We start from the raw sequence: 14638 nt of genomic DNA on the forward strand, positions 1-14638 counted from the left end.
TGCCTTTCCAGCTGCAACCAAGTACTGGTTCACTCTCATTCTCACACACACACACACACACACACACACACAAACATACACTAGAGCCAATTTAGTTTATCCAACTCACCTATAGCACATGTCTTTGGACTGTGGGGGAAACCGGAGCACCCGAAGGAAACCCATGCCAACACGGGGAGAACATGCAAACTCCACACACAAACTGATCCAGCCGAGGCTCAAACCAGCGACCTTCTGACCTTGTGTCGCCCTATATTACTAATTATTAGTGGAGAAAAAAGAAAGTTACTTAATGAGAGAAAGTGGTAAGGCTAGGATATAATTATAATATAAATATATATGTACATTGTAAAAGCGCTATAGAAATATAGGTGAATTGAATGGAATATGATATTGAAAGTATTAGATTTTTTCCTTTTCAGAATTACAGAATTTGTAAAAGAAAGTAATGAAAAAAAACATATTTTTTAATAAATAAATAATAAAATGTTTAAAATTAAAATTGATAAATAATTATGATTAATTAATAATCTTTGCCTTACCTGTTAAATGCACACAGATATAGCATATATTTGTGGTGTGCAGGGCTAGCATGTGTCTGTGTTTCAGGAGCTGACCACGTCTCAGAAGAGCGGAGGAAACGTGCTGCAGATGATGTACGAGAAGCCGGAGCGCTGGGCCTACACCTTCCAGAGCTACGCCTGCATGAGCCGCATCCGCTCGCAGATCAAATCCACCAACGGCAAGCTGAGAGAGGCCGAAGATCCGGTGCAGTTCTTCGAGAGATCCGTCTACAGCGACAGGTGAACAACTCAAAACGTTTACACCTGATATTAACTACAGCTGGGCTAAAAACAAACAAAAACGTATGTTTTAGAGTGCTTTCATACCTGTCTTATTTAGTTTGGTTGAATCGCACTAGAGTTCGTTTTCCCCCTTGGGCAGGTGAGAATGCAGCAATCGTACTCGAGCGCGTACCAAAAGCGGACCAAATAAGCGTACCGAGACCTGCTTGAAGAGGTGGTCTCGGTACACTTTCAAACAAACTCTCGAGCGGTTCGTTTGTGGTGAGAATATAATCCGAACCAAAACAGACCCAACCGCAGAAAGTACTGCGCCTTTTGGACTAATCCAGCTGCCGTAGGTCGATGCACTGTGCATTATGGGATATGGAGGAAAAATATTTGTTGACATCGCTTTACCAGCAGAGAGAGAGAGAGAGGAAACATTACCTGATGGATCATTGGTAATATTTGCGCAAGATGACCATGTCACAGTTTAGCTAAATTAATTCACGCCTCCTCCTGAGGTGACGAGCGATGCATTAAAACATTGTTTTCCAGCCGCGGCCACGCTTCATTCTTGAAATGTATAGTTTGTCTAAAGTAGGGATACAATCAGCCAGCGCAGTCGTAGCTCCATAGTAAAAAGCAACATTTTGTGTCTGCCGGTTTGTTTACTTGCGGGAGTTTATTGGCATTTTCCCGCACATGAATTCTGACCAATCGATAAGCAGTTTAGAAACTATGTTCAACAGCATCTGGCAAATGATGTGGATTTTGTCAGATGACTGCATTTTGGTTCTTTTCAACTGGCTCGGACCAAAGCCAGCAGTGTGGTGTGAAAACGACCCTAAGACGGCAGAAAATGCTACAATGTGTCTTTTATTGACCTTGGTCCGGACCAAATGAAGTGAACTACAGGTGTGAAAGCACCCTTACAATTGACCCTTTTCACATTTCCGGGTTTCTCAGTAATAGAAGTTGTCATAGTTGGGTAAACTTAGAGCCTGGGAATGGGAGAGTACAACAAATACACTTTTTACAATCCTATTTGCTGAAATAATAAAAGAAAAACTCAACGATGTTGTTATGAAGACTTTCAAAAAAAGGAAAAATAAATAGTGTGAGACTTACAACGGCAGCCAGAAGAGAGAACAACATCACACACAGACACTGCATTTCATACACCTTACATGAGCGGTAATTTTTTTTGTAATTTGACGCAAAGATGATTTAATTCACACATAAATGCATATAAATGTTTATATGTTCTTAAAAAGATCTAAGTATTAAAAACTTCCAAGGACTTAAGATGCTGATGACCATAAAACACGTCATAACAGTCTTGTGAAAAGGGTCCATGAGTAGTTTTTTTATGGTATGGAGGTGTTAAATGCTCAATTCTGATTGGCTGATGAACATTCTACGTTAATGCACAGCTAAAGTTGTTCCTGGCAGGTTTTGAGTGCATTAACAGTTAAATCAGCTATATCAGTTATTTTATTTATTTATCAGCTTGTAGCACTGAGTTCTGCTACAGCTTTATGTATAGTTTAAACTATGTACTAATTGGCGATTACTGATTTATATAATATGCATCAAAACAATAGAATAATAGCTATAATTGAATTAGGTCGATTTAATTATTAGAAAAGCTGGCGCAGTAGGTAGTGCTGTCGCCTCAAAGCAAGAAGGTTGCTGGTTCGATCCTCGGCTCAGTTGGCATTTAATAAAGGGACTAAGCCGACAAGAAAATAAATGAATGAATAATTATTATTAAATTATAATGCACACACTAGGTGTAATGCCACATGATGACCACCAGGTGTATAATTTCATTCATTCACTCATTTTCTATTCGGCTTAGTCTCTTTATTAATCTGGGGTCGCCACAACGGAATGAACCGCCAACTTATCCAGCACATGTTTTACGCAGCGGATGCCCTTCCAGCTGCAACCCATCTCTGGGAAACATCCATACACTTTCATTCACATTCTTACACTACGGACAATTTAGCCTACCCAATTCACCTGTACTGCATGTCTTTGGACTGCGGGGGAAACCGGAGCACCCGGAGGAAACCCACGCGAACGCAGGGAGAACATGCAAACTCCACACAAAAACGCCAACTGACACAGCCGAGGCTCGAACCAGTGACCTTCTTGCTGTGAAGCGACAGCACTACCTACTGTGCCACTGCTTCGCCCCATTGTGTAATTTTTTTTCTAATAAATCAACAGTTTTTCATTTATTATTTCTTATAACATGGAAGGTTTTTGACCTTAAAAACCACCCTTGCTATTTTTAATTTTATTTATGATTTATTTATGTTTTATTATACTCCGTGCATCTGAAATAAAGGTTATTCTGTTTTTATGTACTCGTGCACCTAAAATAGTGCACACTGATCACTGTTACAAAGATCAGTAGGATTTGTATTAAATCTATAATTACTGCATCAAACCAAGAGTTCGGGAATCAAAGCTTGAATCGATACCCAGCTCTAATATTAACATCCGTAATCAAACCAAAAGCGTCTCCGCATTTTTGTTATTGTTATGCAACAATTATGTCACCAATTGAAATGAACGCACATGTAATCGGCTTTCTCTTTTAATCACTCTGATGTGTGTGTTGCAGGTACATCTTCGCCTCTAACCTGTACGAGAGCGAGTGTGTGAACGAGACCGAGTGGGCCATCTATCAGGACTGGCACAGCTGGCTGCATAAGCAGTTCGGGAAGCACATTGAGCTGGATGGCATCATTTACCTGAGGGCGAAGCCAGAGGTAGAAATGCACAGCTGGACAGGGAGATGCAAACGTGCCGGGGATTATAGTTTGGATAAACGAAGAGGTTTTTGTGTTACAGAGGTGTTTGGAGCGACTGCATCTAAGAGGAAGAGAGGAGGAGCAGGGCATTCCTTTGGAGTATCTGGAGAAACTGCATTATAAACATGAGTGCTGGTTACAGCACAGAACCATGAGGTACTACACAGACAACACTATATACTGTATATATTTATATTATTCCTAACCTTTGTGTAGTGTTCAAATTGACTACCCTTTCATTATGTTGGTGGCTGTTTATGCCCCATTGACTTCCATTATAATGAAAGTTTTTAAATTCTAAAGCCTTGACACCAAATAATCTTGCAGTGTGTTTGTGTGTGTGTGTTTGTGTGTGTGTGTGTGTGTGTGTGTGTGTGTGTGTGTGTGTGTGTGTGTGTGTGTGTGTGTGTGTGTTTATGGGGGAAATAAATACTGAACATGCCATGTTTTTTCCTGAGAATAATATTTCTAAAGGAGATGTTGACATGCAATTGAACCAAATTTTGGTAAAAATCTAAAAAATACAAACATTAAAAAAAATCAGAGAAATTTTATGTGTATTATAATGGCAAAGAAGAAACTGCTGAACTAATGAATGTAATTATTACGTTATATAAAGGACTTTTTTTGGTAATGGCAGCTTAAAGACGCCTCTCATATGGAGAATGAAGTCACATGAAATGCTCAGGTGTGAGTTCAACAGAGTGTAAAAATCTGGATGTTTCTGTGGGTCTCGTTTGTCAAATCAGATCTTTAAGTAGTATTTTCTATTGGATTCGGGTCAGGTGATTGGTTGGGCCATTCTACAGCTTTGCTTTCTTTCTCTGAAAGCATTCGAGCTTCCTTGGCTGTGTTAGGCTGGATTTATACTTTTGACTGGCGCCACATCACACACCTACGCTGACTGCGCGCTCCCCCCTCAAAATGTACAACGCTTTTATACTCGCCGTGTTTGCCGTTGTGATATTCTTTAAAACGACAGGGGGCGATCAGACGTCCGTCTGGAAGTAACAGAGATAAACAGAGAAGTAGACAGTTTCCGGAATCACGCCATATCATTAATATCATTCAAGATTTTTTAACTAATTATTTTTATTGTTTTTATAAATTATTTTAATGATTATAAGGATTTTTATGACCATTCAAGATTTTTTTAATCAAACTTTGATGCATCATTTGCTTTTGTTCATATCTCGGACAGTTTTACCTATTTAAGTTTATTAAATTGATAAGTGAACATGGTTTGCTCTACAAATATATTTTTATTATGGGAAAAAAAAAAACAGCACGCTTACTAAAAAAATACAGAGGATTTTTAGCTTTAGCCTGCTCCACAATTCACACATCACTGTCTGGATAGTTTCTGTCCTAAACTTATGCTAAAAAGGCAATAATGGTTCAACATTCCTGATTATTATCACCAATAAAGCCTAGAAAAACAGGCCTTCGGTATATTGTAAACTGATGGGTTAAAATGTTCTCTGCTTTCTTGGAATTAAGAAGCCATAGTCTTGCTGAAATGTCCACCCTGGTTTCATCTTCATCCTCCTGCTAATGTAGATGTTGGACTGAAGCATCTAATATTAATTTACACTGAGGAAGGGCAGAGTGTAGCTGAAAAACTACTAAGAGATTTCAGCTGCTGTCTGGGCTTTCACTGCCATTCTACACCTCCCTTACTTCATGTGTTCAATACTTTTTCCCTGTGTCATTTCATTTTATGACACAGAACGTCATTTGTAAACTAATTTGATTTGTTTTCTTTGCATATTTGCCTTTCTTTGTCTCTTACCAACATCTGGTGAAAATCAAGTCAACAGCACCTTTAGAAATATATTTTCTGAGAAAAATAGTAGTGTGTTAACTTATTTCCCCTGCTGTAAATATAGAAAAAGCACAAATAGGTGAGTTTTATGCCCTCATGACTGTGTATGTGTGCAGTATGGACTTTGATTATCTGAATGATGTGCCCGTTCTCACCCTGGATGTCAATGATGATTTTAAAGACAACAACATGATGTGCGCTGATATGATTGAGAAGGTACGACACACACACACACACACACACGCCCTTCAGCTTGTTATGTTAAAGAACACATGTATACAGACTGACCTCTATGAGCATGTTTGACCTTTATAAGCACACACTGAATATTCAGCCATCACGTGCTTCACGATTCTTGGAAAAAGATGAGTGAATAATGAATTTGTGTTTTTGCATTAACCTAATCCAGCACATCACTCGTCAGTGTGTTGGGTGAAAGTGTGAGTGATGCTTGTTAAATGAGGCAGAACTGCAGTGCGTCTTGTGATGAGGGTGCAATACAGGCGCCATTATATACTGCAGAAACTGCACATTATGCATGATTAGACATACTAGAAAGCTGCATATATATGTATTACAGCCTTTGTGGAGCATAAACACATATTTTTGCATGCATTTGATTGTATTACACAGACAGAGCAAGAATAATGCATTATGCAAGAATTAATGCGTTTTGAAGTTGTTGTTTTTTTGTCTTTCCAGGTAAAGGAGTTTCTGAGCACCCTGTGATTATGAGAAAATGTACTTTTGTGTGTGTGTGTGTGTGTGTGTGTATGTGTTTACGTTTTCTGTGTCAAATAGGAACAAAAATCAGGCTTGTGTCCATTAAGCACTTATCAATGTTTTATGTTATTTAAATGTTTTTACCTTTTTGTACTTTCATGCCTTGTGAATTAAATATTAAATAACATAGTAACAACTTTTTTTTTTCTTTAAAGATCATTCGGCTCTGCATGGCTCTGTTTATCAAAAATACAGTATTAGTACAATACTCGTACAACCAAAAAAGGTTTGGTTGTAACCCAACTTTGGGTCAGGTATTGACAAAACTTTAAGGAACTGTCAGTTAAAATTCTTTATTGAAATTTAATCGGAAAAAAAACCCAACTATAGGACCTGACGTTGGTTTATGACAACTCGACTTTTTTAGAGTGTAATATTATGAAAGATTGAAAATTAAACTAGGTTGTTTGTTCATTCGAATGTTGACATCGTGTTCTAACAACACACAATGTGACAATTTTAGTGACGAGCAGTTTGTCTGTCTGCACCAAAGCACGTCATGATTTTGCCAAGTATGATAAGATCCTGGATTATTATCTATATTGATCTTGGAACATAATGTTTTGTTCAAAAATGTAGTTCACACCTATTCCTTACACCTAAACCCAGCCATAACTAAATTATTCCCAAAGGCAGAGTGGAATAATAGTTGGAGAACAATCATGTAGAAGTGTATAGACATAACTGTAAACCTAAACTTACTATTCAGTGAAGTTTTGTAAACTAATTTCCATAAAAGCATGTGATATGATTGATTGCAGCTGGTCTCTCATCCGTAATTAGCAATAATCCAATCAGATTGATTCAAGCTTTCAATAAATGTTCCGAATTTGCCCTACTACCTTATCTTTGTTTTGAAAGAATTCCCCCCTTTCCCCCCATCTCCTCCTTTTCCTCCCTTTACCAGGGGGAGCTCTTCAGACCATTTGTTCTCTGACCTCCTTATATGCTTATTGACCAGGCAGGAGCCCTGGCTCTATTATCTCTGAACTCAGGGTTCTCTCCCGGGACAGCCAAACCTGCTATTAGCGCCAAGCAAATCTAAGTGTGAACTCTTGAATGGTAAAAACGTGTCCCTTAGTTCTTATTGGAATGTTGATTCAGGAACATGTCATGCTTGGCGAAACAAAACTTTGGTTGCACCAAACCCGATGTGACATGACAGAAACATTTAAATGCCAGCCACTGCACTCTCAACGACATAGTTAAAGCCTTTAATCTGATTAATACATATTAAAGCTGTTTAACATTAATAATAGGCTACCGAGTGACTGTTGCTATTGGTCACATTTCTGACTTTAGTTTTCAAGAAGTTTGCTTGTTATTTAATTTTCAACATCTGAGGTGAACTATCTGCTATATTGTAGTGCTTTCAGTAGCATGGCAATAAATGTCACGCAAAATGGTATTTAAACTCATAATGAGAGCATTTAGAACTGAATAATGCACATAATCAGTACCTGAGGTGATCTTTGTCAATAGTATATGCTAGGGCTGCACAATATTGGAAAATCTGATATTGCGATATATTTTTCTGCTATATATATTGCAATATAAATCAGGGTATCTGCAGGGTCTTAAAAAGCTTTTAAGTGTCTTAAATCTTAAAAGCTAAATTGTAGGCCTTAAAAAGTCATAAATCTTCTGAAATTATGTGTTGTAGGTCTTTAATCTTTTTTTTTAACGGGTCCTTTGTTTTAATTTTCCTTTGTTTGTGTATAGCAGGGGCCACCAGTCTCATTCCTGGAGGTCTGGTGCCCTGCAGGGTTTTGCTCCAACTTGCCTCAACACCTGCCTGGTTGTTTCAAGTATACCTAGTACGACCTTGATTAGCTTGTTCAGGTGTGTTTGATTAGGGTTGGAGCTAAAATCTGCAGGACACCGGCCCTCCAGGAACAAGTTTGGTGATCCCTGATGTATAGCTACCCAATCTGGCCATTTACACCTGCACAATCACCCACAATCTCAACAAAACCTTTAACTTTTTATTTAAAAATAGCATTTAATTACTTTCTTACAATTATTTGTTTAAAAAGTCTCTATTTATTTACTGCTGAAGACACTGACCAGATATTTTATTATTAAATTATTATTATTGTATTTTAAAATGCATTAAATTATAATTCTTTTTGATATGGCAAGTGAAAATCTTTTTCAACTGGGATATTGGAATAAAATCCTTAGCATTTAGCCCTGAATAAGTCAAAAATTTAATTCATAATAATCTTAAAAATGTCTTAAATTTAACTGTCTTAAATGTAAATACAGTTTCACAAGATGAATAGCACTACTTGATTTTTTTCTGATGAGTATTCAGGTACAAAAATTGAATAATCACAATGCAATTTTTTTTCTTACATTCCAGTCCAAATATCTAAAAGAATTCTTACATCAAGAAAAATTATTTTTTGTTTGTTTTTTTAAATCCAGATTAAATAAGGCAAAATTAAAGTAGTTTTCCTTTAAAACAAGCTAAATTATCCGTCTTTGTGGTAAGTTAAATAATCTTGTTTTCGCTTAGAAATGTAGATATTTGGACTAGAGACAAAGACAAATTCTAAGAAATAAAAACTTTTTGTTGTTGCATAAATCATATAAATTCCCTATAAATACTGTGTTTAAATACAATTCTGTGTCTTCTGAGCAGCTATAATCCTGACGTAACATTGCATATCTTTGCGATGTGACTATCCGCTTAAGTCTGCTTTAGTCGTGACATAAAGACTGTCCTCGCTACTCGTTTGAATTGAGAAAATATTTGTTTATGATCACTTTTTTTTGTCATAACACACGTTAAAGTGTTTTTTTGTTTGTTTTTTATATAAAATCATGGTGTACACAACAGACTCTGGAATTGCTGCATCACAGACACCAATATTTGCTTAATTTCTAAAAAAAAAAAAAAAAAATCACTTTCTGGCCATCAGATATTAGCATAGAGTCTGGGTATAGAGTCTGAAGTCAGAATTATTAGCCCCCTGAATTATAAGCCCCACTGTTTTTTCCCCCAATTTCTGTATAACCGAAAGATTTTTTTTCAGCACATTTCTAAACATAATAGTTTTAATAACTCATTTCTAATACCGGTTTTATTTTATCTTTGCTATGATGAAAGTAAAAAATTTTTGACTAGATATTTTTCAAGACACTTCTATACAGCTTAAAGTGACATTTAAAGGCTTAACTAGGTTAATTAGGTTAACTAGACAGGTTAGAGTAATTAGGCAAGTCATTGTATAACGATGATTTGTTCTGTAGACAGTCGAAAAAAAATTACTTAAAGGGGCTAATAATATTGACCTTAAAATGTTTTTTTTTTAAATAAAAACTGCTTTAATTTTAGCCAAAATAAAACAATTTTTTTTTCTCAAGAAGAAAAAATATCAGACATACTGTGAAAATTTTCTTTAAAAAATTCAAAGGGTGGTTCATAATTTTGACTTTAACTACTTCAACGATATATATACATATATATTGTGTGTATTTGAAAGTATTACATCGCTTTGTAAACTTTTATTATTACCAATTGTTGCGCCTCCCTATACAGTTTGATAGAGCTCTTGAACCCGAAAAATTATTCGCGTGACGTCACACTAAACAAGTGGATTGCCGATGTGCACACCGTGATATCGATATCCAAATGATATATTGTGCAGCCCTAGTACATGTTGTTGTTGTTCTGCTGCAACATCGCAGAAATAAGAAGCATTTCTAAAATAGAAATTTTGCATTTCGCCGTCGCGGATGGTCACTTACGACAAAAACTGTAGCATTTTAATCGAAAAGATACCTTTTATCACGTTGTGTGTTGTTAGGACATGTTACAAATGTAAAATTTTCTCAAGCTAATTGTTCAGCATCAATACTCCAGTCATCAGTGTCACATGATCCTTCAGAAATCAAGTCTAATATTTAAGAAAATGTTTAAATGCTTAATATTTCTGTGTAAAGCATCATAAAGGATTGCTTGCTAAACAGGAGCTGCATTTACTAGTCGTTTAAAAAACGCATAAATACCTTTACTGTCACTTTTGATCAGTTTTTGCATCATTGATGTGAATAAAAAACATTTTACTTACTGACAACAAACATATGAAAGGTGTTGTTTATATTTTCTACCATTCAGCTTCAATCAAGGCATTCTTTGTCCGGGTTTAAAGGAATAGTTTACACAAAATTAGATGAATCATCATTTTAGCTCGCTTGTGTTTCTTGTAATCTGGATGAGAAGCGCAAATATAAGACTTTTCCAGTAAATGAGTTACAGTGACGTTGTGCGGCTCCTGAGCGCCAGCTGGGGGCGCAGTTCTATAGCTTATTACAAGCAGACATAGCCTTACAAACCTCTGCTATACCTTGAAATGAAATTTCCTGACATTAATGAAAATAACTGAGGTTTTCACAACCATTCCTCAGGATATGCGAGTATATCACGTTCTCCGCCCAGAAATGAATAACGTGAAAGTCATACCGACTGACATTCCTGGAGTTTTTATGAATAGTTGTGGACGTTCTGCTAAATGTTGAATTGGTATACAGCAACAAATACTTGTACTTCTGCACATTTTCAAATAATACAAGGAAAAGTCATGGGTGTTCTGTATAAATAGCTGTATTGGAGACATTTGTACACCAAATTAAATATTCTGTATTTAATTCAGTTTAGTAGTAACTGGAATTTAATCATTGGAATTTATATAAAAAATAATTATATATAGAAATGCATAATAATCATAAACATTTTTATTGGATGATTTGCTTGCATAAAAACTAATGTAATGTGTGTCTAAGGTGTAATTTGTTAACGCTTTACTGGCTATCGTTAATTATTAACGTTTGTATAAATATATAAATACAACTGATCATTGTTCATGTATTTGATTGTGCATTAACTAGTTACCAAATACTTTTGCTTTTAGCAATGCATTAATGAGGCTTTTTAATGTCATTATATATCATTTATTATATGCATAAACATTTTTATTTTACGATTTGCTTGTATAAAATATTAAAAAAATACATTTGTGGAATACTAACACTGTCTCATTAATCATCAATGTTCGAATAAACCTAAAAATTGTTCATGTATTTGACGGTGCATTAACTTTAGCTTTTAGGGGTGGTTTAAAAAAGGCTACTGAATATCAAAATTAAGAAGAATTATACTATTATTTACAAGTGTTGCGCTACTGTACATCATGTTATCTAGTAGTTGACAGAATGCAACCTTATTGATAAAGAATTGCTGCCTCATATTAATATAGTAGTAGTGGGTCAAACCCGTTCATCAACTATTGAACATCATCCATTCTTGTTGTAAGTCTATTTAGAAAAACTTTTTTGATCCACTTCAAATGTTGACTACTGTAATTCAGACATAGTGTGAACCCTAAATAAGCTTATGCACTACTTCTTTAGGGTTCACACTATAAGTTACTGTAAAGAAGTCATGTCATTTAGCAAAGTTTTTTATTTAATCATACCCACTGCCACGGAACATCAACATGACGTCAGATTGACATTGTACCCCAACATCATGGGACGTTGCATTTTGTTTGAAAATTAAAATCAGGTTGACGTCAAAACTCGATGTCGGACGGATGTTGAAATTTGGTTGCTTTCCAACACAACCTACAACAAAATATTAAACGCTTATGATGTTACAGCTTGACGTTGTGTGGTTGTTACCACTATGGCATCTATCAGACGTTGGATTTTGATTACCTGATGAATAAATGTCAGTGTTTGATGTCAATATGACGTTGGTTTGAAATGTTGGTTCGACGTTTGAGATTGGTCACTTTCCAACATGGCTTAAAATCAACAAAATAACGTCATTTCATATCATTATTAAGACTTCAAAATTCACACAAAAGCTGTATTAAAAGTCTGCATTTTTTTATCCACAATGTCGACTAATCCAAATATACTCTGAATCCTAAAAAAAGTCATGACATTCAGCAAAATATTTCACTTAATTGTAGTTCTTGCAAAAGCTGTATTAGAAGTCCTGAATTGTTTTTATTAACTTTAAATGTTGACTACTGTAATACAAATATAGAGTGAACCCTAGTCAACATTTGAAGTGGATTAAAAATTTCAGGGTTTTAATACAGCTTTGGCATGAGGTCTTTCAGGTTTCCTCTATATTTAAATTACAGTAAAGCCGTGAATGTTTTTTTTTATCCACTTCAAATGTCGACTATATCAAATATAGTGTGAATCCTAAAGAAGTCATGTCATTTATCGAAATATATCACGTAATTGTTGTTCATGCAAAAGCTGTATTAAAAGTCCTGAATTGTTTTGATCCACTTCAAATGTTGACTACAGTAATTCAAATACTATGTGAACCCTAAAGTCAACATTTGAAGTGGATCAAACAATTCAAGGTTTGTAACACAGCTTTGGCAGGACTTTAGGGTTCACACTATATTTGAATTATAGTAAAGCCCTGAATGTATTTTTTTTTTGATCCACTTTAAATGTCGACTAATTCAAATATAGTGTGAATCCTAAAGAAGTCATGTAATTTAGCCACGTTTTTCACTTAATCTAAAAGAAAGTCCTACATTTTTTTGATCAACTTCAAATGTTGACTACTGTAATTCAAATATAGTGTGAACCCTAGTCAACATTTGAAGTGGATTAAAAATCCAGGGCTTGTAATAGTGTTTGCATGACTTATTTAGGGTTCACACTACAGAACATTTGAAATGAATTACAGCAAAGAAGTCATGTCATTTCATGTAAGTTTTTTGCTTAATCGTATTTCATGCAAAGGCTGTATTAGAAGCATTTTATTGTTTGGATCCACTTCAAATGTTGACTTTAGGGTTCACACTATATTTAAATTACAGTAGTCGACATTTAAAGTGGATAAAAAAAAATTGCAGCCTCTAATACGTTTTTTGCATTACTTTTTAGGGCTCACATTATATTTGAATTGCATGAGTGGAATTGGATAAAAGAAAAAAAATCTGATCTTTTAATACAGCTTTTACATGAAGTAAGTGAAAAACAGCTTGATGACTTCTTTAGTGTAATTCAAATATAGTGTGAACCCTAAAAACGGATGCAGGTCTTGTTCTACAGTGCTGCATCTCTCATGTGTTGTGTATGTGTCTGTCTGTTCATCCTCCCACTGCTGCGTCACGCTGGAGGAGGGCGAGATCTTTAAATATGGATCAAGACTTAAGACGAGCCTGCGGAGCGCGACGCCACGCGTTTCTCGAGCGGACAGAGAGAGCTCCTGATCCCGCTGCGGAATGACTGCTGGACTGCCCGAATGTACTGTAGTTTGTAGAAGCAGCAGCGGTGAAACATCTCTGGCTCCAGATAAACTCAACTGAACGCGTTTCTGCTTTACGCATCCAGACGCGCTTGAACTTGGAGCGAAATCGCACTTCTTTAAGAGAGAGTTTCTCGCTCGGACGCACTTTTTAATCCAGAGTTCCATAAGAAGAAAGTGGTTCTCTTGGAGAAGAGGACGCCAATTGTCAACATGAGCGACAAAAACAAGTGAGTGCTTTATTTGCATGTGATCTTCCTCATTGGGCTCTGTCGAGATGAGTTGTGTTTCCATGAGTCGGTGTGTGTTGAAACAGCCCTCCCACCCTGCGTCTGTCTTGCTTCTCCACCAAAAAGTAAAGGTGTAACAGTATCCAGGAGGACAGAGCAACAGATCCGCTGCTGGTCTGTGCGGTTGGGCTTCAGGTTTCAACAGCGGAGGTTATTATCTATTAAAGACGTTACGCTAGGCATTTGCGTACGCGCTCAGAAATAAAGCTGCAAGAGCTGTCACTGGGATGGTATCTTTCATTTATTACCCTTTTGTTCCTTAAGGATCAATATTGATACCTTATAGGTACATATTAGAAATTAAAGAATCAATATTTATGCCTAAAAGGTCAGTATTGTTCCCTTAAGGCACATATTATGCTACTTAAAAAGTGTAAAGGTACCACCACACTGACAGATATTTTACTTACATTTATTTCCAAGTGCTTCTAACAGGTCAAGAACATCCTAAATGTTCTTTCAGCACTATAATGGTTTCTTGTACTCTAATTTGTTTGAACAAGAAACTAATGTGGACTCATTAAATTACTGGTTATTTGTGGTTCAATTAAGATACACATTCATGGAAGCCTTTATAAAGGAACGAGAGCTGTCACTGAAGTGGCATCTTTTAAAATTATTACACTTTTGTACTGAAAGGCTCCATATTGCTATCTTAGAGGTGAATATTAGTAATTAAAGAATCCATATTGATCTCTAAAAAGCCAATATTGCACCTTAAAGGCACTTTTTGTTACCTAAAAAGTGCAAACGAGTTACTTTTGTGAAGGCACCACCTCAATGACGTATTGTACTGTTATTTCTGTGTGCTTCTGACAGCTCAGGATCATCCTAAA

At 36.0% G+C, this 14638-nt stretch overlaps 3 protein-coding genes across 7 annotated transcripts in view; all 3 read left to right on the forward strand.

Moving 5' to 3' along the window:
- Window positions 1–13742, forward strand: part of dck (deoxycytidine kinase) — a 17901-nt gene extending 4159 nt beyond the window's left edge. Inside the window, exons 3-7 of one of the 2 annotated variants that reach the window (XM_087299601.1) lie at window positions 610–803; window positions 3424–3571; window positions 3654–3769; window positions 5555–5654; window positions 13385–13742. In XM_087299601.1, coding sequence (XP_087155727.1) covers window positions 610–803; window positions 3424–3571; window positions 3654–3769; window positions 5555–5654; window positions 13385–13477 — 651 coding nt within the window. In that variant the 3' untranslated portion in view covers window positions 13478–13742. 2 annotated transcript variants of the gene reach the window in all.
- rexo4 (RNA exonuclease 4) overlaps window positions 1–14638 on the forward strand; it is a 174015-nt gene that overhangs the window by 50030 nt on the left and 109347 nt on the right. The window lies entirely within an intron of this gene.
- Window positions 13427–14638, forward strand: part of slc4a4b (solute carrier family 4 member 4b) — a 124790-nt gene continuing 123578 nt past the window's right edge. For all 4 annotated transcript variants that reach the window (XM_087300584.1, XM_087300583.1, XM_087300586.1 and 1 more), the window contains exon 1: window positions 13427–13742. In XM_087300584.1, the coding sequence (XP_087156710.1) occupies window positions 13726–13742 (17 nt within the window). In that variant the 5' untranslated portion in view covers window positions 13427–13725. The remainder of the gene's footprint in view (window positions 13743–14638) is intronic.

The sequence above is a fragment of the Danio rerio genome, chromosome 21 (assembly GCF_052040795.2).
Source record: "Danio rerio strain M-AB ecotype USA chromosome 21, GRCz13ab, whole genome shotgun sequence".
Lineage (NCBI taxonomy): Eukaryota > Metazoa > Chordata > Actinopteri > Cypriniformes > Danionidae > Danio > Danio rerio.